We start from the raw sequence: 25,133 nt of genomic DNA, 5'->3' as shown, positions 1-25,133 counted from the left end.
AACGTAAACAGAATATTTTATATAGATTTTTTTTAATGAAAACTTAAAATCCTGCATTATTTTCCGGACAACCCAATAGATGAGAAAGTTATGTCAAATGTTCCCATCATGCGATTCTTAGCCAAAATTAACTTGGGGTTTGTATAAGACCATTATTGGCTAAAGTTAATCGTTTCCGAATTAAATGGGTGAACTATAGAAGCTGATACACTCTGTATACTGTGTACGTGTGTGTGTTATGTATATGTAGCATTTTCCGTCAATTAACACTTTTTACCTTCAAATTAATTTTCATTCAAATTAATTAATTTCATTTAATTCAAATTAATTAACCTTTCTAACATCAAATTATCCTTCTTGAATTCAAATTATCCTTTTTAACTTTGATATAATTTTTTTAAATTTATAACAAGATTTTTTAAATTTGATTAATATAACTATATAAATAATAATATAAATAAATAATAATAAATCAAATAACCAAGAAAATCTTATTTATTCTTTAGACAAAAACTAAAAAAAATGGCAAAATTGTATAAGGGATTTTGTCTGCTTAAGGTTACAATAAAAAATGAATCTCATAGGAATTTTAATGCTCTTTCCGTTGGTGTAATCACATTTATTGAAGCATTAAAATTTTGTAAGATACGAGGGACATTATGAAATCAATTTGTGAAAGGTGTAAATAACCTGAAAAGTGAAATATGTGGAATAAAATTGAGAATCAGACTTTTAGTAGGCATGTTTGTGAATCAATTCAGAAAAAACCTCTGGTAAGTGCTTACTATTGAAATTGAAGCGCAAAATGTAAAATCTTTTAAAATTCCGTTCTACTTTTCCTCAGCTTTAGACAAATTCTATTCTAAATATTTTGAGTTGGCAATTGATTTTGTCTGTTTACATAGTAAAGATGGGAATTTTCAGTTCTCGTTTGTAAATAGTTGCGGATTTATTTGCCATCTTTCGTTCATGTTTTCGTCAGGAATTGAAAAACGGAAATTCAGATACATGTCTTTCCCGTGGTTCACGCAGAAAATAGGCAGTGCTTCGAGGAAAAAAAAAGATTGGCTGTTAATATTCCTTCTTATGCGACTCAATATGTTATAAATTTATTTTATTTTATTTTATTTATTTATATTTTTTAGAGGGCGCACTGCGAACCTAACATACTTCAGCCACACAGAATAATTTAATTTTTTAAAAAGGACATGTTATTGTATGTACGAGCACACACACACACACACACACACACACACACAGACAACCACATAAACATATAAATATATAGAGTTTTTCCGTCAAATTAACAGCATTTTTTAATGAAAGATTTTTCGCACAAATTAACCATTCTTAACTTCAAATTAGCCTTGTTAATTTTAAATTAACCATTTTTAATTACAAATTGACCCATTCAAAGTCATTTAGAAGACGGTATGAAATATAAGCCCGTAAAGTAAAATTACTGCATTTGAAAAAAAATTACATATAAGAAAACTACACCAGAATTAATTAAAATGAATATATATAATTAAATATAACAACATATGATTCTTCTTTTAATTTGATTTTTAAAAATATATAATAATTATATTTAAAGACCACAATTTCTTACATTTCTCAAATTAAAGAAAAGAATCCGTTATTTTTATATTTAACTTGATATATTTTGTATTTTAATTGTAGGTTATTAATTTTTATATAGTTTTTATCAACCAAATTACTTCATATTTAAATAAAATCTCAAATGTAAAGGAATTTTACTTTACAAGTTGATATTTCAAATCATTGTCTAAAATTTTTTTATTGGTTAAAATAAAATAAAAAGTTTCGAAATCAGAAATAATTACATTAAAGAGGGTTAATTTGAAATTTTAGAAAAGTTGAATTGTAATGTCAAGCAAAGCTTCAAAAAATTAAGTTAAGTGTACAAAACTTGTCAGGAAACGATGCCAGGCTTGCATTCTTCAAGAATTTGAACAATGAAAAAGCTAGTTTCATGAGTGGGTTTCGAATCCACGACCTTCGGCTGATCTCAACCAAGACATTAGATAAAAAGAATAATTAATTGAAAGAAGTAATTCCGTCAATGGATTTAATTTAATATTTGAAGCTTTTTGATTTTTCTTATGCTCAATCATTTACTAGTTTTTCTTTTTTAGTTTGTATTGTTTTCGTTGTGTTTTAGTAGAAGTTTCAAAATTTTAATGACTATTTTTTTAGATCATTTGTAACAGCAAAATGAATTTTTTTGCTATTAAACGTTCGTGTTACACTGGTGATAACTGACCCACTGAATATGTTTTATCAAACAAAGGAAAACTTACTGAAAACTTTAGCCAGGTATTTTTTGAAACTCGTAAAACTTATCTTCTAAATGAATATATATTTGGTTTGCTCAAAGCTACGATCAAATTTGCAGGATTTTTAATGCTCTTTCCATTCGTGTCATAAAATTTACGACGGGATTAATATTTCCTGATAAATGCGGGTTATTGAAGTTGTGAAAGGAATAACTGGAAAATTGAAATATCCCCAATACATTTGAGAATTTGACTTTGGATAATGGGGACATTTAGTCTAATTTGACATGTAGGATAATCTGAAATATTGACATCCATTCAAGGGAACACCCTTTGTATCATCTATACGAACATATTGATAGTAAAATAATATGTGAATAGTATGCAATTAAAAAAAATATTTTACTGAATAACCAAAACAGTTAAAGTTACAAAATGATTAAAATAAATAAAATATTAAACAGGAAGAAGTAGAAGGTATAATTTATTTAAAACAGAAATAAGAAAGCTTTCCACAAATTAAAAAGATTAATTTAAGTTAATTAAAAAGTAAAATTTAATTTACAATCAGCATATGTGTAAAAACATAGTTATAATTAGGTGCACACATAGGTGTCACTTATGTTACAAATGGTTAGTACTAACGTCCGTGAATGCCGTTGAAAGGGGGAGTCTATAAAGCCCTAGGCTGCAATTTTCCCTTTTAATAAGTATTAACTTACTTGTTCCTCTACATCAATTTAAGTTCCCCTGAGTTTATTAGAAACACGAGGCACTAGTTCGCCTTGAGCTTTAGCATTAGGATTGCAGCAGGATTCCTCTCATATTCAGGACGGGGGATCCCTTGATTAGATATCCTCTGGATTCAATTCAGACGAATCCCTTTCGATTGGGTTTTGTATTGAAAATCAAATTACTAGGCGTTTTCTATTTTAGAAACGCTCGAGAGATAACTGCGTCAAATGGTGCAACAGTTTCTCAAGGAAAATTTGTCTGTGCTTATCTACACTATTTCTGCTTTGTGAATCCATGATGTTTTACAGTAAAAAAAAATCGCAATAATAAAATCGCAGATACATAAGCGCCTTTTGTACGAAAGCAATAAAAGTCTGAAAAGTAAAACCCACACAAATCTGATAGTAAAGTTTTTAGAGAAAAGTCCCTTTGGAAGCAAGATAGTTAAAGTGCAGTAGTTGAGAGATTTATAACCCCTGAAAATTGCTATTTAAAAAAAAGTTCATGTTACTGGCACCCCCGCTGAAGCATACTTTGGACAAGCGATTAGCAAGAGTCGTGGGCGGGAAAGATATGATAAATGTTGTTTTACATGAAGAGCTTTTTGAGAAAAATGGATGGCCCATGTTAATATCAGGGCAACAGAGTTTTTTGTACATTTCTATTGTCAAAAAATGAGCCTGGTTTACACCCACGGTCCTAGAAAACAACCGGGAAATATGAAAATACATTTTTTTTAAATGTAGAAAACTAAAAATGTCGACTGAATAATTTCTTTTTTTATTTAATTGCTTTTGAAATATTCTATGATATCGACTATTTTTAATAATCTATAATAAAACAGGATATCCCTTGAACCCCTTGTTGAGCTTATGTGTTACTTCAACCTTTCACAACTTTATCCCATAAAAATCTCAGAAAATATTAATTCTACTGTAAATTTTATTGCACCAGTGAAAAGAGTATTAAAAACCCTGTGAGATTCGTTTGATGTTTTATTGTAACCTTAAGGAAACAAAATGTAAAATTACTTGTAAGATAAACGTTTACGATTTTCCGAAGTTCTTGTCTAAAGTTTAATTAAGATTTTCTTCGATCTGTAAATACAGACAGATATGGAGATTACAGAAAAGTTTCCCATAATAACAAGCTGTAAATACGGTTAAAAAATTTCTTATTAAGATTTTAAACTTCTGTTAAAAAAAAAAAAAGTAGAAATGAAAATAAAAAGTAAACATTAGACAAGAACTTCAGAACCTCTTGAAAGTTTATATTCTAAGGGTTTTTGTACTTCGTTTACTTAAGGGTACAATATAAATAAGTATCTCATAGGATTTTCAATGCTCTTTCCATTGGTGTAATAAAATATAGCAAGATTAAGATTTTATGAGATACACGGTACTTTATGGAAAAAAGTTATGAAAGGGAGTAATTGGGAAGTATAGAATACCCTCCTCAAGTATTGTCTGTTTACGAGGCACCCTGTATATATTTTGTTCTATTTTCAATGTTAATTAACTTGTAGTTTTATGCATATCTTCCAGGTTTTTTTTTTTTGATCGAATCTATCACACATCTATCCCTAATCTTGGCGGGACGACAAAACGCGTCTAGGTAGTCTATTTCTAGACGATCGTAAGCTTCCAAATGTATGTATAAACAACACACTTCCATCACATTTTTAGATTCTTTACTATCTCATAGATTATCCTCATCTTGTGCTATGTGTATATTTTTATTATATGTATTCCTACTGTCAATATCAACGGATTTTAATTCACTTCTATCAATGATACATGATTGTTTAGCCGTTATCATTCACTTAAAGAATAAGAATATCAAATAACAATTAATTTTGTATTTTCCAATACAAGACCGATTGTGATGGTGTAGTATAAGTAGCGAAATATAAATTATACAGGGTGTCCTTTTTAGATGGCTCGGTTGAATTTCTCTTGAACCAATGACACTATAAAATTAAAAAAAATACGTGTTTAAAATTTTTTAGTCTAGTTTCAAATTTTTACCTATTTTGGAGAAAAATTATACAGGGTACATCAGGCCCGGTACAACTTCAAAATTTCAATATGACCCTATACATTCTGTCACGTGATTTTAAAGGATTTTTTACTGAAAACAGTAGTGTAATCGGATTTTAAATTGATCGAAAAATTACAAAATTATGGCCAAAAAACCGCAATTCGTTTGTTTTGTTGATAATTTCAATAATTTCCTTCTTCACTAAGTAAACATTAATTGCCATTATTGTTTACATTCTGTTATTGTTTGTCAAACTCGCATTATGGGAGGAAATCTTAATTTCTGGAAATAAATAAATTTTACAATACTATTTATTTTTCCGATCAAAAGCGAGTTGATATGTACGACTGCTCAATTGACAGTTATGTTACTTTTTTGTTGCTCTGCGATATTCACATTATAATATAAATATTACTTTATTAAGAATAACTTAATGTCAGTTATACTTACTAAGAACCCAGACCAGAAAAATCTGTCGGTATTTGGTCGAACAGAGTAGCTTTTAGCTTATAAATCACTTACAAATATGAAAAAATAACGTTTAATAAAATAAACAAGACCAATCAAGACTAAATGTACAAAAATGAAAGAAATGTTAATATTTATCAAGAAGGTATGGAAAAAAAATTTTAGTGGCCCATGAGGGGATCGAACCCGCGACCTTCGCGTTATTAGCACGACGCTCTAACCAACTGAGCTAATGGGCCTTACTGCCCAGACCGGTCTTATTCTGACACTTGACTACGTTCGATCGTACGTAGCGCTTTATTATAATAAATATAATAATGAAATAATAATAATAATGATATCTTTATTAACGATTTTCTCCAAGAAAATACAGATTAAGTAATAGAAAACGAAAATTTACGTTTCAGGTTTTATAAATGATCTATAAGCTAAGTATTTTAACAGACTATTCTCAATTTTTTATAATTTTATTTATATATTTTAAATAATAAGGTGACTAGATTGGTGAATTAAATTCGAGGAAGATCTCACAAAAGAAAAGTATAACATTTTTGTAAAATCTATATTGCTGAATTCGCTAGCATTTCTGCTGACCCTACATAGTCTTATTAGTATAATATCTTTATTAATGGCTTTCGCCAAAACAAGAAAATACAGATTATGTAATAGATAATAATTAAACCATGATATAAATTTTTTTTTAAGAGGGTTCGCAACAGCAGAGGTCATATAAACCCTCAGGGTGACGATGTTTTTAAAAAAAAGCCCATTTGTATGTAAGTAGTCGGGGTCGGGTTCGAATGCAGGGACGCTGGATTCGAACCCGGGTCCTCTACCTTGCAGGGATGAGCGCCGTGTCAACGCCTAAACCATTGCGGCCACCGACGTCCCTTTAATTTATTTATTAAATAAAGGCTCAAAATTCGTACCAAAAAACAAAAATAAAACAGAATTAGATACAAAAACCCACTAACTTTTGTTCCATCGGAAGATTGTTGTAAAATAAATATAAATATAATTGTGCTGAATTAATTAACAAAACTTGATCAATCTAAACGTCAAAAAATTAAATATCCAACGTATAATTAGGTCTAATAAAAGTTAAAAAGTAACAGCAACCTTATTTTAAAATTTGATAAAGAAAATAGTAAAGTTAAAGTTTCTAAACAATATCGATGTTAAAGAAATAAAAATAGATTCCCCTTAAAATTAAAAAATAGAGTTCAAACAGCCATAAAAATTTGCGACTTTTTATTCTCAAACGGTCAATATGCAGTTAAAAAAACTAATACCAATGAACCCGAAACCCCCAATAGTTATACGGCACGGTCAAAATTCACAATGAAAATAAACCTATAAGACCAGTTTTTCATTTTCAAAAACAGTTTTTACTGAAAAAATACTAGTCGATATTGTCCTGAGGGTTTTCCTTTTTCTTTTTATTACCATTGCAGATGCACAATACTTTTTATAGTCCATACGAGGAAGCTATTTTTTCGTGTAAAGCCGTCCCATGGGGTTTCGAAACGTGCGAATTCGGTCACGCGAGCCGAGCTTTCAAGTATGGCCGACCGTCGTCATCTCGTTATCCGGAGATGACAGGATGAAGGGAATTTGGCTAATTCGGCTCCGACAGGTAAAACGTTACCCTTTTGTCCTACCTACTTACCTCCGGTAATGACGGGCGTAAGTTAAAACTAACTCTTGTTATAATCAAGCACAGAGACAAAATTTAGTACACTGTGTGATCAAGGATCAATTACTTTACTACTTGGCTAAGTCAAAATGTACTAATTACTAAATAATAATTATTCAGAAATTGTGAGGTGCGGTCTGGTTTTTTGTTATTTCCTTACTGCGAGTCAAACACTGAGTGAGAAGAAATACTTTGATTGAATATGAAAAATATTTTTTGCATTGTATAAATTCAATTTCTATTTGTTAAATTTAAACAATGTTTGAAATCCCAGGCCCTGAAGATGATCTCAATAAAGATCGAAACGTTGGCACAATAAAGAAAATGCTTTTCTTAAATCTACATCACACCAAACCGCATCTCACGATTTGTGAATAATCATCGACTAACGGTCGGTCACTAATCACCACATATTTCTACATAATAATATTAATTTACGTAGAGCAAGAAAGGTCTGATGAACACCTTTTGCCATTGCTGCTTTTGGTCTAAAGATTGTATAATACATTAAATGACAAAAATATTTGCAGGCGGCAAAAATTAATTTTGCTAGACTATGCAAGGTGACGCACGGGATCGAGTGTTGAGTTATATTTCTGTATAGTTATATAACAGGGTGAGATGATTCCGGAGGTTTGCGGAAAAGTCCTCAGACGATGATTCATGATTATTGGCGTATCCAAGTTCAAATAGCTCTTTGGCGAAGCTACGTAGTAGCCACCATCAAAAACCATGTTCCTCAGTTCTCCACTGAAGAGAAGGCCAATTGAGAAGCTACCGAGGAAGATGAATGGTCAGCTAGGTGATGATAGATTGATGCGAAGACTTAGGCTGAGGTAGTGGATGAGTGAAGGAAGGACCTTAGGAGGATAGATAAGTCAAGCGGAAGATAGACGAGACTTTCTGTCTCTGCTGAGTCAGGCCAAACTATGGCAGTATCAGTTAGATGGTTAACTGAATGGCGAACGTTATATATGTATATAATCTTAGATAATTATTCTATTGTTAGTCTAAATTTATGGTTCTTGGTTAATAAACCCTTCACATCCCAAAATACCTCTTTATAACATCTGCAACTGGAACTGTTCATATCATGATGTTAGATGTCATTACGCCGTTACCATGACGAGCAGCTGAAGCTGATCTGAGTTGCAGGTAATCAGAAGTAGAACGTTCCTCAGAGATCCTTGTAGTTCATTGGGTAAATTTCTGAAATAATAATAGAAGTTTGGGTGTTCGATTTTACAACCACATGTCTTAGCTAAGACAGCCGGTCCATCACCCCGTAGACGTCAAAAAGATTTCACATTCATTCAAAGGGTCATTGTTGACTTGGCATTTGAATAGTGAGCAGATATAAAACACTTCTTAAAGTGCTAGGATATTTGTTTCTTGTGCAAGTGTGTGGAAGCATCAGCTTCCAAAGGTTCACAAATAAGAAGAATACAGCTTCGTCTAAAGTGTAGCTATTACTGAAGACTGTGGAACTTGTTTAGATTTTATTTGTGGGATAATAACCTTCCAGCAGTGGTTTTATGTGCTTTCTTTTTGACATTCATCCTGGAGGTTTTCCTCTCTAGTTCGTCAAATATGTTGGTGGCAGTAACAGCTTTTATTTATAATGTTTGATGGAATCCTTAGCTACCCAGGAAGGTTCAAAGTTTATCCTGACGGGGATAAAGCTTGTTACACGGAGAGATGGCATGCTATGATAGAAATACCAAGGTAGCGGACGACAGAGCTATTGGGAATAGTCATGCTGAGGTGTTTGGAATAATTATCATGTCTTATATGAACATAATTGATTCGAAGGTATTGATGTGAACTCAAACATGAGTTTAGATGGTAGGACCTCTTTGTCAACTAATGAAAAAGGTGGTCTTTGTACGTCATCTGTCTTCCAGGGTCGGGTTTTCAGATGACAAGAAATCATAAATGTAAATTAAATACAAGAACGCCACTAGGATGCTTAAGGCATTTTTCACATCGAAGGACTAAATTGGTAAAGGCCCTGAAGATATTTGTCTAAGGTAGGATTTAAAAAGTCATCGAATCTTTGAGATTAGGTTTCACTTTAAGAATCCTTCGTGTAGAATAATGCTTTCGTTTCATTAAATAATTCAGCCCTACCAGGAGGAAGTGTGCTACTTCCAAACGAGAAAATTACACGTTAAAAAAACGTTTTATAATAAAGAAGCCTTACCCATTGGTAAATACCCATCTTTATTCATGCCTCAGGGTATTTACCGAGAGATGAGAATTCACATATCTCTCTGTACTACATTTTTCCTTAAAAAAAAGGTAAAACGGTAACTATATAACGGTCAAATGAGTACTATTATCAATAATGCATACATGGACTACCTGAAGAACTAAATTAAGACAATTATTTCAGCATTAATATTTACTTCACAGAATGATTACCTTAAGCCATGAATCCTTCCACCACAAAAACATAAAGATATACAAACAGATCCTCCATAACAATCTCTACCCTAAACACATAATTAACAGAATAATCAACACTAACACCTCAACACTATTAGTAATAATACTACATTAAGTCTATCGAATACAAACAAACCAGCATACATTTCCATACCATTTATCCAAGGCCTATCACATAAATTAAACACATTTCTCTTGTCCGATAACTTCAAAATAGCTTTCAAAAATTATAAAACAATTCAAACACTTTTTTCCAAAATTAAAGATCCCACACTAATAACAAATAAATCTGACGTAATCTACAAGATCAACTGTTTAAACTATCCGGCAACTTACATCGGTTTTACATCCCAATATCTGGACAAGAGAGTAAAGCAACATATCTATGATTGCAAAAAACCCAAGCAAAATCCTACAGCACTCGCTACCCACCATCTTGAACACCAACACAATTTCGACTTCAACAATCCAAAAGTATTACACACAGAACAAAACAAACATAAACTAATTTCTTAGAAATGGTTTATATCAACAGAGATAAACACAGCATTAATTACAGAACAAAACAAACCTAAACGTAATTTCTTAGAAATGGTTTATATCAACAGAGATAAACACAGCATCAATTACAGAACAGATACATGTAAACTCAATCGCAGCTACGCCAATACCATTAATCAAATTCAATACAGATAACATACCTACATCATCACATTCCACACATCAAATATTTTTCACATAGTCTAATTTCCCAACAATTTAGCTTTCCTTTTCCTCTTTATCCCTTTCTATATAATCCTGAAAGGATAATCTGGCCGAACTATTACCAACATATTTTTTCACCTCAAAGAAGTCGACGCCTTATACAAAAATGTGTTTTCTATACCGACATCCTTCCCCACCCCTTCAAAATCCAACGTATATAAACAGAAAATCTCACTGGCACTCTCACGACACGCAAGAATGGCACAATTACACAGAGGACAAACACTTTGAGTAAGTAGAAATACTTTGATTGAATATATAAAAAATATATTTTGCATTGTATAAATTCACTTTTTTCCACATCCTACATGTATTTGTTAAATGTAAACATTGTTTTTTGAATCCCAGGCCCTGAAGATGATCTCAATAAAGATCGAAACGTTGGCACGATAAACAAAATGTTTTTCTGAAACCTACATCACACCAGACCGCATCTCACGATTTCTAAATAAATATTAATATTTGGTATAATCATATTATATTTTATCTAGCTTATTTACGTACAATGTTAGCATTCTTTTTATGTCAATACATAATGCAGATCACAACTATAAAGTGCTTTAGAGCTACTTTTTCTTAAATTTATGTAAGCTAATTCTGCCTATATATGCACTTGTGTACCTGTATCTTATCGCAGCAAGCTGCTAGAATCACCCTTTTCGGTGTTTTGGTGAACCGGTTCGATCTTATCTTGGTTCTTCTATCTCTAAATCTTTCTATATATCTATTCTATATATAATCTATCTTCTATTTTATTTTAGTTAAGATGGTCTTATCAGTGCCACAGTCATCAAGGGTTATCGACAATGATTTCAGCCCCAACGCATGCAGTTTTAACCTAAACACACTCACTCTATCACTCATTCTTAAATACTTTCCCTCTTATTTAAATACCTGTCACTCATTAAGGATGGAGTACTGGATATTTTCTCATCACCATTCATCAAGCGTAGACCACTATACTTACAACAGTACATACCTACCTAGTCTGGTTGAGGATTGATGGTGTACTTGATATTCCGCCATCGACTCTCTTGTACTGCACATACGTTCAAACAGTTAAAACCTCTATGAGTAATAGGATTACCTGTAATAAACAAAAGATCTATATATACAGAATTACCCCAGTTTCCTGCAGAAATCGGAATAGAGGATCGAAAAATTGCCGTGCTCATGCTCAATTCTGATATCGGGGACATTCCTACTCGCTCCCTTTATGGAGCTAAGAATGACTCTCTTAAATTACGAGGGACACATTGAGCAACCTCTCCCTGCGTGCCAGACCCAAGAGTCTAGGTCGTAGAGATTCGGACCGGTACCGCGACAATAAGCTGGCCTTGATCATGAAAAGATCAAGGCCAATTGTGATCAAAATCAGAACATTTGATACGTTAACTTGGCCTCTATGTTTGTTATCTACGCTTGCTCGAATCTTAGACAGTTTAGTGGAACAGGTTGATAATCAAAGAAGGAACCAGGCAACGGCTCACCTCTGTTTACACGTCCCCATGGCGATATGGACCAGTTTTGCCCCAGTCACGACACGTGCGTTCAACGAAGCGGATCTCTTTGTAAAACTAGGTAATCAATGGCCTAATTACTATGATATTAAATGATTTTTCAATAATGTAAAGAATTTAACATTGATAAGATTACAAATATTTCCTAAATAACTTCGTTATTGATAAAAAGACGATAAATTTATGCTTAAATATTACAAAAATGTTTCAGATGAAATACTTTGGTAAATAAATTATTATTTTAAATACTATAAGTTAATTAGTAATAGAAAAATTCATTTTATTTGGTAGTAGTGAATCGTTTTTTTCCTGGTAAAAGTTGAGATCGATAAAGGGGGCAGCAGGGATCGCTCCACATTAGTACGCTTTTAAGAAATCGTGAGATGCGGTTTGGTGTGACGTAGGTTTAAGAAAAACATTTTCTTTATCGCGCCAACGTTTCGATCTTTATTGAGATCATCTTCAGGGCCTGGGATTTAACAAAAACATTACAATGTGGAAAAAAGTGAATTTACACAATGCAAAAAAATACTTTGATTGAATATAAAAAAATATTTTTTTCCGTAGTATAAATTCACTTTTTGACACAGAAAACAAACACTTTGAGTGAGTAGAAATACTTTGATTGAATATAAAAAATATTTTTTTGCATTGTATAAATTCACTTTTTTACGCAGAAAACAAACACTGAGTGGGTAGAAATACTTTGATTGAATATAAAATTTTTTTTTTGCATTGTATAAATTCACTTATTGACGCAGAAAAAAAAACACTTTGAGTGAGTAGAAATGCCTTGATTGAATATAAAAAAATATTTTTTTGCATTGTATAAATTCACTTTTCCACATCCTACATGTTCTAGTTAAATTTAAACTATGTTTGTAAATCCCAAGCCCTGAGGATGATCTCAATAAAGATCGAAACGTTGGCACGATAAAGAAAATGTTTTTCTGAAACCTACATCACACCAGACCTCATCTCACGATTTCTGAATAATAATCGACTAACGGTCACTAATCACCACACACGCTTTAAAGAAAAATAATGCGAAATATTATTTTTTGATAGATTGAACAAAGCTGTTTAATTTATTTTATTCTATAAATGACCAAGTTTTAAAGTGTTTTACATGCTTCAAAACATATTAAAAATGTCTTGCATAAACAACAAATTGGCATTAAATTAATTTAGCAAAATAAATTATGTAAATGATATGTTGGCCAGCGGAAAAAGAGTATGCATATGTCAATATCAACATAATTTCATAATAATCAACATTATGGCAAAATCTTTTTTCCTTTTGCTTATAAAATAATTCTCTATTCAGATTGCTAATACTATTCAGATTTGATGAGATTTTAATTTCACCTCTCACCACTTGATCTTTAGTATCATCCGGCATAATTGGATTGTTGAATAATTAAGTTTTAAGCATTTTCTTTGAAATATAATTGAATTGGAAGCAAATAATTTCCAAGTATTGCCCGAATATATCCCCAAGCAGTGTTTATCAAGCTTAACATAACTTTTTTTATAATCCATTCTTCGCAACATACTATCTTTTCATCATTTTTTTAGATCAAATTGTGTTTCGATTTGTGTAAATCCAAACATGTCGACTGTTGAAGCCACGGAAGAAGTTAAAGGCCCCCAAGCAGAGAGATCGGGTAGTGCAGAGATGAAAACCGTCTATGCCGACCTCGACGACGACTTTTTCGAAGAGAGCTCACCTTCATCTGAAGACGACGACATCTACATCAAAGGGAGCCCCTTGCAATTCTCATCTTCTGGGAATGACGAAGAGAAAAGTAAGCCTTCACGAGATAAAAAAAATGATGTTTCGTCCGCCTGGTAAAGTGTATTACAAGAAAAAATATGCAAATTCAGAGTAATTTATTTGTTATTGCCTTGTTCCTTTAATAAACAAGAAGAAAAAAATTAATTATAAACAATATTACACTATGTTCTATAAAAACACATGGCTATGACTAGTTAGATGACATTTGTGCTATTGCTATTTTCTATTACAAATATTTTTAAAGATTTTTGAACAGTACATAGAATCTTTCAGGAAAACAAATTTAATTAGATGTTTTATGCCCTTGATATTTACAAGAAATTGACGTATGATTTCACCACGGATCATGTGATTTGTTACTAAGTGTTTTTTGTTAGAAAAAAATATTTATTTGATATTATTTATTTATACTTCTATTGCAAATCAATAATCCACCAGAAATTCATAATAAAATGAAGACGTGGGGCGGGAGAAACGATTTTACCGCAAAAGAATTCTTGCTAGGTAATAATCAATTTATGTTACCTTACACAAAACCTCCGCTTATTTTTATAATCTATGCAAACTGTATTTTTATTATGTGTCGTCGTTTACAGATTCAGACGTCGAACTAAAAAGTAGCGAAGAGGACGAGCTTTTGAACCTGTACGACAAAAAATTAAGGGATAGCCTTTATGCGAAAAAATCTGATGATGAAGAACCCGAACAGATGACCTCACGTATTGGAGAGTACCTGAAGAAAATGAGAGCAGAAGTGAATATCTCATAAAAAACTTTAAAATGAGATAATCCAAATAAATTAATTAATTCGTTCCCTTTTTCAGGAAAAGATATTGATTGGTAATCTGAAGAACGGTAAGGCCAATGAAGAGGAAATCGCACAGAACAGGAAGAACAAAGAGGCTATATTGAAAAGGTTCGATTACAAGGATCAGTTGAGGCGTATGAAAAGCCAGAACTTCTTCGACAGGTTCGATTCTTCCGAAAGCGAATCGGATGCCGGTTCTGATTTAGATATGGACGCCCTTACGAAAACAATGGACAAAATCAGTACAGGAAAATCTCATTCAGAGAAGATTAAAACACTCAAATCGGCTAGGAAATCTTTCATGTCAAGAAATACGGACGTGAGGAAGAAAATCGCCGAGATGAAGAAGATCCTAGACAATACGGAGTTGCAACAAGAGGAAGACCAACTTTTCAAAACGAAGCAGGCGGTGGCGGATTGGTTGGACGGAGAAGGTGCCGCTGCTTTCAAAAAACGATTCAATAATAAGCCACCGAGCAAATTATGTTCGGACACAACGATAAAAGGATTTGCGGGAAAGAAAGTGTCAAAAACCGAAGTTAAAAAACCGGACCGCAGCCCTCTTCCACCAGTGAGGACCAACAGAGCTTTAAGACAATCGGTAGATAATTTCAAAAAAGAGGACGTACTCAAAATCCTCCGTGATATAGAACCCATCCCTTCTAAGGCTAAAAGTTTCGCGGCGGGACAAGAAAAACCGTCGATTTCCAAAAACGCTAAGAAGCCCGTCGCCTCCAAAGTGAACAGTGGGTTGCCCTCGAGGCTCCTCAAATCGAAAAGCGATTTCAGCAAGACCATCAGCAAGACGAATTTAACAAAAAATCCAACCAGCAAGACAACCGCCAAATGAACACGCTTTTAGAGAGTGAATAACAGAAAATTAATCGTTATTTGACTTTCAAACATGCCTCAAATAAAATATTGAAAATAAAAGTGTATTTTATATATTTGAACTACTGCAAATCGTACTTTTTCATACAAAATTTTAGAAACTGCTTCATCCAGTTGATTGCTTTTTGTGCTACCGAGTAACTGGCTTTATATTACAGTCGAATAAATGAAATAAAAGGCATAATGAATTTTAATGATTTTATATTCAATTTTACACCTCTTTACCAACATTATCGATAACCCCTAGATAAACCTCAATTTTCAACCGACAGACAAGCAGAATATAATAATAAGGAATATAATTCTAAGTCAGCTATAGATATTACAATATCCATTGTCTCAGAATTTTGGAAATTGTATAGATAAAGCCGTCTCGTTTCCATTTTACTGAAAAAATAAACAATTATCGTATTTTTTTTTTTTACAACTGTCGAGATACAGGTCTTTGTCTAACTAAACTTTGTAAGATTGTCCTTTGAAGTCAAGTGATAAATCTGTAATTTGGTCGTTTTAAAATAAATTCTAAAACATTTTGTCATAGGAAAACCACCATTGATGACAGCGATGTAAGCTTCAATACTTCACAAACAATTTTTACTAAATCGAACGACATTTCTTCCGGCAACGGATTTTTTTTATTACGATGGTTTGCAAACAGCAGAGATCATGTAAACCCTCAGGGTGTCGGTGTTTTTGAAAAAAAAAAAAATTGTAAGGATGTCGGGTTCGAATTCAGGGCCGCTGGATTCGAACATGGGACCTTTACCTTACAGTGCTGAGCGCAATGTCAACGCCGAAACCGTTGCGGCCAAAGACGTCCCACCTCTGACTATTATTTGCTATATTGTATTTTCGGTATATTTCGTTCATCAAAGTGCAAACCTTCAATCTTTCCGATGGGAGCGATACATTAAGGGCGGATTTCTCCTGATGTGAAAAAAATCCGCTAATTTCACCGACAAAGTCTATCTGTTTGCATTTTCCGTCCGCAAGGTGGTAACAATGGCAAAACAAGAAACGGCGCCCGACAAATTATCTCGTAGCCCGGCCATGGCTGTCGGCGTTTTTAAAGTGTAAACACGATTCCCAAGTGATTCGACACGGCCGACGGCCAATATCTTGTTAACAGGGCTAGTGACCCAGTGACCACCGGGTCAATTTGGCACGGAACCCATCTACAAACTGGTCTTTTTCAAACACTCTTTGTTCCGTTCTTACGAAATAGACACATGAAGGAAATCGGTGTGAAGACTCCTAACAAACACCCCTGTTTTTTTTAATTGTAATCGAACAATAACGTACAGTTTCAGCATTTCCAAATGGCCCTCACAACTTCATTTTATTTCATAACCTTTCAAAGAGGAATCCATCAAACAATGAATCCTAAGAGAAACCCAACTACTAATCAACTCTCCATCGATACAAACACAAAAAAAGAAAAGTAGTACATTCAAATGCCTCTGAAAGCATCTGAAGTACTCAGCTACTTACTACGAATAATAACAGTTACTATGAACTCCTACCTTACTAAGATTTATTCACCTTGATGATTTGAACAATCAGAACCTACTATTATTTTAAACATTTCAAATTCATTACTAAAAGCATAAATTAAGAATACTTAGTACTTACGGAATGGCTAAAAAACCATTTCTGAACTTCAATCTGTAGCAACAGGTTCTCCAAATGGTTTAAAAATCAGGTGATGATAGGTTCGGCATTATTTTAAACTATGTCAGGTAAAATGCACCCTGTTCTTTCTTGGTTAAACGTGGTTTTCATCGCAAACATTGTATCCATCCATTATTGCAAAGAAATAACTACAGAATTTTTTAAACAGCTTTGTCAAATTCCCAGGGAGTGTAGTGAACACGACTTAAAAAATGATGTAACTCTTGGAAATCTTGACGATACGTGATCCCATTCAAAAGGAACATTTTCACGATCAAAAAATTACATTTTTTACAAGTCAGATGTTTAAGTAACGAATTTGTATGACCATTGTTCAAATCATCTGGACAAATGTGTCTCTTTTATCCTAGTTCTTAAGCTTAGCTTGTTAGTGTTTGAATTGTGCTTGTGTGCGCTGGAAAGTAAAATAAATGGTAATTTCATTTTGTGGTGAAAAAGGAACAGAAAACATATAACTTAAAGTAAAATTCTATCGTTTACAATTACTCACAAAATTCTGCAATGCTGCAAACTAACAACTTGAAAATTAGTAAGAAACTTCTTACACTTTAGATCTTATCTGCAGAGAAAAGAAGTTGGAAAAAAAGGTGTGAGTGAAGCCATAGGCCTCAACGAGAATCGGAAACCCCGAATGACAAAAATCTGGCCCAGAAAAGTCGATTTAGAACACGAGAGGCGCCTTTAACGATCTCTCACTACCTGGCCCAAATTGTCCCATTAACAAATTGTCGCTTTTTGCCACCATGCGGCCTTTCTGAACGTCGCTGAAACAAAAATCAGCAGAATAATTTCTCAGGCCCACCGGAAGAAGGACTTTGAAGTGCTTCGAGAGAAAAATTCCATTGTTGTCGAACTGTTTCCTACCGTAAAATCATTCTTATTTAACTTTAAATCAAATTAATGTATAATAGTTATAACAGGTTAATTACTAACAATATCAAATTTACATTTGCGAGCGACAGCGGGGTAAAAATAGGTTGTGCATAATTAATAGAATTAAGAATCGCCAAGATTTACTTTTAGCCTTCTTCCATGCTGGATAAAATTCAATATTGTATGAATTGTGTGGTGATTAGTGACCGTTAGTTGATGATTATTCCGAGATGGTGAGATGCGGTCTGGTGTGACGTAGGTTTAGAAAAACATTTTCTTTATCGTGCAACGTTTCGATCTTTATTGAGATCATCTTCAGGGGCTGGGATTTGTACACAATGTTTGTAAATCTCAGGGCCTGAAGATGATCTCAATAAAGTTCGAAACGTTGGCACGATAAAGAAAATGTTTGTCTAAAACATCGTCACACCAGACCTCATGTCACGATCCCCGAATAATCATTGCATGAATTATTATATAGATGAATAATTATATATTTCAAAAATTATTAAATATTTATAGGGCTTATATGAGTACAAAAAACTAGATTCCATTCCACAGTCCATTTTATGGTAAATATGTCCCTATACGTGGTAAAATGATTATTAAAATTCAGTACACAATTTTTTTTTTTTTGGATGTTGAAATATACGTAATCATACTGTAAGTTTTGGTTAAATAATGTTCTTCAAGGGAAAATGCCTAGATGAACTGAGGAGGACAGGAGATATATTGAATCTCATTCATAATTATGAAATGTTCTCGATTAGACGAGTTTGTGGGCCTACCATGAATTAATGATCTTACATAAATACTGGATTAAAACAATATGCGTTTGATTTTTAAAAGTGTAGGCAAGAACCTGAGAACACTATTATATCTTGTAATATCAATGTAGAATGAAACGTTTTGTGTAAATATTTTATTTAAAAAGTTTTTTAAAAATCTTCTTTAACTTATCAATATAATTAAATTATTTTTAGACTTAATTGTTTATTAAATACTAGTTGTGCTTGTACAACTTTAAAGAATGCTTAGTAAATGCTAAAAGCTAGGAAATAATGTAATTTTTGCCACATCCTGATTACAAACAATAAAAAAATCTGACGCAGTTGGTCGAAGCAGTCGAAAACTTCACATAATACACATTTCGAATACTTCTTAAGTATCGACACTTTTTTTTTAAGCAACACTAGTCCTAACTCAAACAATATCGACACAAAGCTTTCTTAATTAATACCCCACAGAGTAAGTAGCTTTTTCGAGAAATATCATCATCATCAACCGATATGGCCTTAGGCGCGGCCCATATTGTTACATAACCCGATATGACAACCGGGGCGAGGAGTCATTTTTTCGAAAATCGAAGGCCGGATGGAGCTGACACCTGAATAGGAAAACGGTTTCGCTAATAAGCCCCTCAAAGATGGAGCCAGATCACGCTCGCTTTCAACTCGGCCGATGCTCATGAATTAATCAGCAAATTAGGAGGAAGCATGGGCAATTTGTGACAGATCCTTGCCCAAAGGTGCTGGAAATTATCGGCTGCCAATAAGACACGTGATCCTTAGAAATATCTAATTTCGGCTTCTTTTTTATCTAATAGGCTAAACTATTTCTCCTGCCGGATTCTGTGGCGATTAGCTATCACAAAAGACCGTAAAGAATTTTTTGTTTGATATAATAGGACAGATTTCAATGATCTAACATCACACGATTTCTCGTGTCAACCTTGCTTTAATCTATCTAAATATTTAATTAGCCAAGTCTATAATTTGCCCGATTTCCTTCCTGTACTCTTCAAAGTCACAACGGGTAATCAGTCTTTTGTGACAAAGACTGTCTATTTTGCTGACCAGAGGAATCTTATTCTTCAGAACTGCTACATTAAGTATGATTCAGATTCGGTTCAAATTAACCTGTATTTTATTTTACTACTCTTTTGGACGTATGTATTCTGTTCCATGGAAAATTTTTGAAAACGAAAAAGTGAAAGTAGCTTGGGTCAAGTTTTGTTCATTTGACTACTCGCCGTTGAACAAGAAAGTCTGATTATTATTTCAGATGAGGAAGTGTATTTTTAATATTCAACTGTAGGTAAATGATCATCATGACGAACATCAGGATGAATGAAACAGTCATTTACTCGAAATATATCATCCAGGAGTCATACTAGATTACACACTGACATTCAAATAAGAAATTGGTACTAGTAAAAAGAAGTGTTTATTATGTGCAGAAGGATAGTAGATCGTAGTGCTCGTATATGAAGGTCAAAGCAAGCTCATGGTGTATACCTTGATAGTCCATAATAACCAGGAGCCATTGGCGGGATTGGAATTGTAACTATTATCCAATTTCTCAGATTTAGAATAAGGTAGCAATGGGATTACCTCACGGGACACAGTGAGCCAATGAACCATCGTTTCTCTGCCTTTTGGCTAAGACCAAAGTGTAGTAAGCCAATAAACTCTTTGAGAGATGTGTAAGAACAGAAATCATGCACCATACTCAGAATTTCGACAGATTTCTTGAGACTTTGCAGACTCAAAGGACATTGAGAGGGTGTACTGATCTTGGAAAGAGACAGAAGAACCCCAATCAAACTGCAGGCAGATAGAGGTGCCATAGAAGAAACATCTGTGCGAGTTCCTCGATACATTAGGACAAGAATGCACTGCAGATTGTGAGATTTTCTGTACGCGGGACATGTAGTACTTGTAGTTTTATAGTTGTAATTCTCTGATCCGTCTCAGGGGTGTACTAGTCAGTCCTGCCGAACAAGGTGTAAAGTAACTTTTTACAAAAAATAGTACAAAGTGAGCCCTGAAAACTACAGCAATCAAGAGCAATCACTATACTAGACACAGTATCACCAGTTGTCTGTAAACCACAGTTGACTGATACCAGTAGTATTTTAACTTCGTACGAATTAAGTATAGGGCAAGATCTGATGTTTTCGATTGTGCTGTTCTAAACTGTGGTCTGCGGGGAACTTCACGCGGGAACAAAACGGTGCCAAAGCAAAGAACAACGAAGTTTTCTTTGAACGTTTATAAAACCGAATATTGCTAGTTTTCCCTCAACCAACCCACCTAATTCCATCCCTACGTTGATTTTTTGTCTTTATTTCATACATGGGTGTGTGCATAAAAGGAAATTAGGCTGAACGAGTTTTTACAAGGAACCGTTGGGTGGGGGGGGGTTAATGTTCAGAACATATTCCAAAATGTATAATTTTCAGGTTTCAGCAGTGATTATTGGTTTCTATCAATTTTTAACGTAAAATCATTACAGCCAATCTCAAATACTGTACGAGAACTGGGTTAACAAAAGTTCAGCCTTTAGGAAATCGATTTTTTGCCGTCTTTGCCCCACTGTGCGCTGCCTATCTACCGAGAGCACCAATTACCCCAGTCTACGGTTCCTCTCATATACAATTTTCAAAAAAAAAAGCGCCGTGATAGCGAACGTGGTACCCACACGTATTTGAAGGCAAAAACGTAAACCACTTGACAGTTTTTCCACAAGTGGCACTAATCATATTCTCGTTAGATCGCCTTTCGTGTCTGACAGAGTTACTTCCTGTTCTAATTTGCAGATTGTTTCACACGCCCAGGCCGGAAAAATGCCTGTAACCGAAAATCTACGGCACACCGGCAAACATTCCTTACGCATAACAATCTCAACAATTATTGATCCTTTTTAAAAGACTCATAGACTGGCCTTAATGATCACCTGCAGCAGTTCCTTTGTACATCGGGGATAAAACGTCCGAGACAAATAAACGGGTGAAAAAAAGGCGGCGGGGGTAAAGGGTGCACCCTGCTACCCTTACAGATGTTCACCCCCGCTGGCCAACTGTGATCTCGAAGCTCGTGCCGGATTGTGGCACTAGCACACGTGCCACATTAAATTCTCCCCAGTTGAATCTCCTTTACAATCATTCTTTGGATTTCGCAAGATCATAGACGCTGGCGAACACATGATTTGCTTCTTAGTCCAGGTCGGAAATTACATTTGATGTTTTAGACATATCGTTGTACAGATTTCTCAATTAAACATGTGTTAATCGTGAAACGTTGTGAGTTTTTTTTACTTTTAGTAGTCTCTAGTCAGTGTATTCGAATTTAAACTAGTGTTATATATAACAAAGTCCATTTTGGATTTGCATACACATGTTTTTAGTGTTTGTTAAACCCTGCGCGTAACCTCCGTGAGTAACTTCATGTGTTTTCATATTCATTACAATCTGAATTTAATAGAGATAAACATAAACATAACCAAAAAAATACATGCTTTATTTACTTGAATAACATGTAATCACACCTTATTACAATACCTTATGGAATTTTACATTTTTGGTCTATTTAACTACATGTTTATAAACTAATGGGTTTTGATGTGAAAATTGACAACAAATATAAACTTATCGACGTTTATTCTTTTCTTTTCTTATTTTCTGACAAAAAAATTAAAAAACAAAGAAGTAATATAATTAAGTTAATAATTAACATTCCAGGACTTTGTTCATTAGTCGAATAAATATTCATACATTAGATTTCGTGGTCCGATTGACCAAATAATATCTTTCAACTAATTAATCTTTATGTTAGGTATTGGTTGATATAAAAATCGGACCACCAAATCTAATGAACTTAATAAGTTGAATGAAGTATATCTTCACTAAAGTTCATCTGTCATCATTTGTCGCTGAGAATCAAATAGATTACACATTTGAAAAATGGCAAAAAGGAGGGAAAATTCAAAAGGTTGAGTTGGGATAGGAAGTTAGTGTCCGAGTGGATCGTAGTCACGGTAACTCAAGTGGTAGAGCAGCTGCCGAATTAGCCAAAAGTCGTGGGTTCGAATCCCGCTCGTGACGTTGACTTTTTTATCTCAACCAACACCTTACAGGAAGATTCATACAAATGTTGACAGTCTTCTATAAATAGTTGTTATAACACAATATTGACACCGTTTCTTTTTTTTCTACGGCTAAAAATGTTCAACATTGACGAATTTACAGTTTTGCAGAAACGGGACATATACTCTTCTAAAAACCAAAAATTATCGAATTTAAAAGCCATATTTTGTGTTTTTGCCTTTTTATGGATATTGAATGATTTATATACATATAGGTAAATCGTCATCAAAAATATTATGATAATGTATTTTAAAGGGGAATCTTTAATTGAAGGCGAAAAAACCAAGAAATTCATTAACAAGGCCTTGTAATAATATTCAAAATTCAAAGTCCACTTATGTCAGAAGATAAACTGGCACGTATGTATTATATGATACACATACTATTTACATAGTTTCAGCAACTATAACCTGGCTTGTTTTCAGTTGTCGTAACACAAAGGACCATCGTTTCTTGGGATCTCGCCTGTTTATACAGCAGCGGACTTAATTTTAGATCATAGACGCAACAAAGAGTTTACCGGTAATAAAACGTAAATTTCTTTTTTGAAGGAACCAGTTTTAAAAATAGGTTTTCCGAAGGCTCGGAAGTGGAAGAACATTTGTTTGGAAGTGATGATTCGCCTCGGATCGCTAGTTTTAATATTCGCTGTTTGGATATTGCTAATAGCTTTAGTGCTCGGAGATGTAAGTTTGTCGTACCACTTCTCAGCATAACGTCAAATATTTGAACAAAAGCAATTGTTATATTTAACAACTATTTAGATTAATAGATTACAGGTCCTATAAAGGGAATTTTACAGGAAAGCGGCGGAACAATAAAAAATGTAGATCATTTTTTAGATTCAGGTAAACTAAAAGATTTGTTTTGTTTGACATTTTACCTTTATGGTGTGTTTGTAGTGAATCAAGATGCAAAAATCCACCCAGCCGGCTTGGAAAAGTTAAACCAAAATTTTAAAGCAGGGGATGGTCTCGATGAAGGAACTCCTCAGATAGAAGTGCAGAGGGGAAATGACGACAACTCTTATTTCGTCAGTTTCGAGGAAGTCCGTGAATCTTCAAGGAACAGTTCAAATGTACTGACAGAAGATGAAACTCGTAAGGCGAGAAAAGAACTGATGAAACCATATCATGAAAAATTCCTAGCCGAAATGAAAGCCCTTAGGGACAAGTTGTACGCCAATAGATCCAGGAGGCAGGGACAATTAGTCAAAGGAGTTTCTGACTCGGAGAATGAGCTGAGTTTCGAGCAGGGAGTGAACCAATACGCTCTCCAAGCGGAAAACATCGTCACTGATATATATCGTACTGCGAATTCCATAAGAAAACAGCTCGGGGTCGGCAGAAACGAAGTACCTTCTAAGTTTGTCAACACGGGCGAGGCGAACAAGACTCAAACCGCCATCGACGAAATACTCAGCGATCTCAAGTACCAGCTGCGGAAGACCATGGGTTGCAGAGGTTGTTACAATCCACACCCAGAACTTTCCGAATATCTCGAATGGCTCGTTCTCGACAACAGCTGTAAATTATGCGCCACCAAGTCTAAAACAAAGGACAATTTCCGATTTTTTCACCGCCGGTTGAAGAAGCCGATACCATGCACAAGAAAGTTGGCGGAACAGTCTTTAAAAAAGCCAGTTAGCAGAAACTATGAAGCAGCGAAGTCGGTCTTGGAAGATTACATCAATGAACAACATTTTCGAATACAGGACTAGTCTAGAACAGTCATCTATAAATGATTCAATTACTTTGTAAAATAATGTAATATATATCGATCATTTCTACTTGGATTCTTCTTTCTCTAATTTATTTTAAGGATTATTAATTTATTGGGCAAATTTTAATCCATTTAGTATAGAGTGACAGACAAAAAATTCCATCCCCTTGTAATATAACTTGGTTTGCATATATTTTTATATATCAATAAAAGTTTCACGGTTTTTAACTGCTAAAGAAAATTGGAAAAAAAGACGGACATAAAATTTGTTTTAATTAGATTTTTAATTAACATTTCAATATCGCGTATTTCCTCCTCTTGCCTTAATTACATCTCGAAGGCGTCTCGGCATACTTTTTACCAATCTGGAAATGCCTCTTGGCTGGAGGTTAGCTCCTTCTTCACGAAGAGGCCTTTCAAGGTCGTGGAGTGTATCAGGAAGTGTTTTAT

General features: G+C 33.8%; 2 protein-coding genes, 1 long non-coding RNA gene and 1 other non-coding gene across 7 annotated transcripts; 2 read left to right on the top strand and 2 right to left on the bottom strand.

Annotated features, from left to right (window-relative positions):
- Nucleotides 1-4,918: 4,918 nt before the first annotated feature.
- Nucleotides 4,919-17,436, bottom strand: LOC106660954. Of its 3 annotated transcripts, none has more exons than XR_002910834.1 (4): nucleotides 17,102-17,436; nucleotides 11,347-11,539; nucleotides 8,297-8,448; nucleotides 4,919-5,004 (listed from the first exon to the last, which is right to left on the bottom strand). It is a non-coding gene; the product is annotated as an uncharacterized LOC106660954 (long non-coding RNA). The 3 variants fall into 3 exon arrangements; XR_001339614.1 differs by having other exon boundaries at nucleotides 11,436-11,539; XR_002910835.1 differs by having other exon boundaries at nucleotides 11,347-11,491.
- Trnai-aau lies at nucleotides 5,709-5,782 on the bottom strand. The gene has a single exon. It is a non-coding gene; the product is annotated as a tRNA-Ile (tRNA).
- Nucleotides 13,948-15,537, top strand: LOC106660953. The gene is made up of 3 exons (XM_014384031.2): nucleotides 13,948-14,274; nucleotides 14,367-14,524; nucleotides 14,595-15,537. Exons 1-3 carry the CDS (start codon nucleotides 14,223-14,225, stop codon nucleotides 15,426-15,428), a joined length of 1,044 nt encoding a protein of 347 aa, XP_014239517.1. The 5' UTR covers nucleotides 13,948-14,222; the 3' UTR covers nucleotides 15,429-15,537.
- A 4,239-nt stretch (nucleotides 17,437-21,675) lies between the features above and the next one.
- Nucleotides 21,676-24,744, top strand: LOC106660975. 2 transcript variants are annotated; one of them, XM_014384057.2, is made up of 6 exons: nucleotides 21,676-22,250; nucleotides 23,217-23,320; nucleotides 23,387-23,483; nucleotides 23,543-23,647; nucleotides 23,764-23,809; nucleotides 23,864-24,744. In XM_014384057.2, the coding sequence occupies exons 4-6, from the start codon at nucleotides 23,576-23,578 to the stop codon at nucleotides 24,679-24,681; spliced, it is 936 nt and encodes a 311-aa protein (XP_014239543.1). In that variant the 5' UTR covers nucleotides 21,676-22,250; nucleotides 23,217-23,320; nucleotides 23,387-23,483; nucleotides 23,543-23,575; the 3' UTR covers nucleotides 24,682-24,744. The 2 variants fall into 2 exon arrangements, with proteins under 2 accessions (XP_014239543.1, XP_014239542.1); XM_014384056.2 differs by having other exon boundaries at nucleotides 21,682-22,250; nucleotides 23,734-23,809.
- The last annotated feature ends 389 nt before the right edge of the window (nucleotides 24,745-25,133 follow it).

The sequence above is a fragment of the Cimex lectularius genome, unplaced genomic scaffold, assembly GCF_000648675.2.
Source record: "Cimex lectularius strain Harlan isolate CLEC.00 unplaced genomic scaffold, Clec_2.1 scaffold456, whole genome shotgun sequence".
NCBI lineage: Eukaryota > Metazoa > Arthropoda > Insecta > Hemiptera > Cimicidae > Cimex > Cimex lectularius.
This window is presented reverse-complemented; position numbering and strand designations above follow the sequence as displayed.

Bases quoted from the DNA above. Each gene is read 5' to 3' on its own strand.
- LOC106660953 (XM_014384031.2), top strand. From the start codon at position 14,223: ATGAAGACGTGGGGCGGGAGAAACGATTTTACCGCAAAAGAATTCTTG. The intron at 14,275-14,366 runs GTAATAATCAAT...CGTCGTTTACAG, and splicing joins CGCAAAAGAATTCTTGCTAG to ATTCAGACGTCGAACTAAAA. The intron at 14,525-14,594 runs GTGAATATCTCA...TCCCTTTTTCAG, and splicing joins TGAAGAAAATGAGAGCAGAA to GAAAAGATATTGATTGGTAA.
- LOC106660975 (XM_014384056.2), top strand. From the start codon at position 23,576: ATGATTCGCCTCGGATCGCTAGTTTTAATATTCGCTGTTTGGATATTG. The intron at 23,648-23,733 runs GTAAGTTTGTCG...TTAGATTAATAG, and splicing joins TAGCTTTAGTGCTCGGAGAT to ATTACAGGTCCTATAAAGGG. The intron at 23,810-23,863 runs GTAAACTAAAAG...GTGTGTTTGTAG, and splicing joins AGATCATTTTTTAGATTCAG to TGAATCAAGATGCAAAAATC.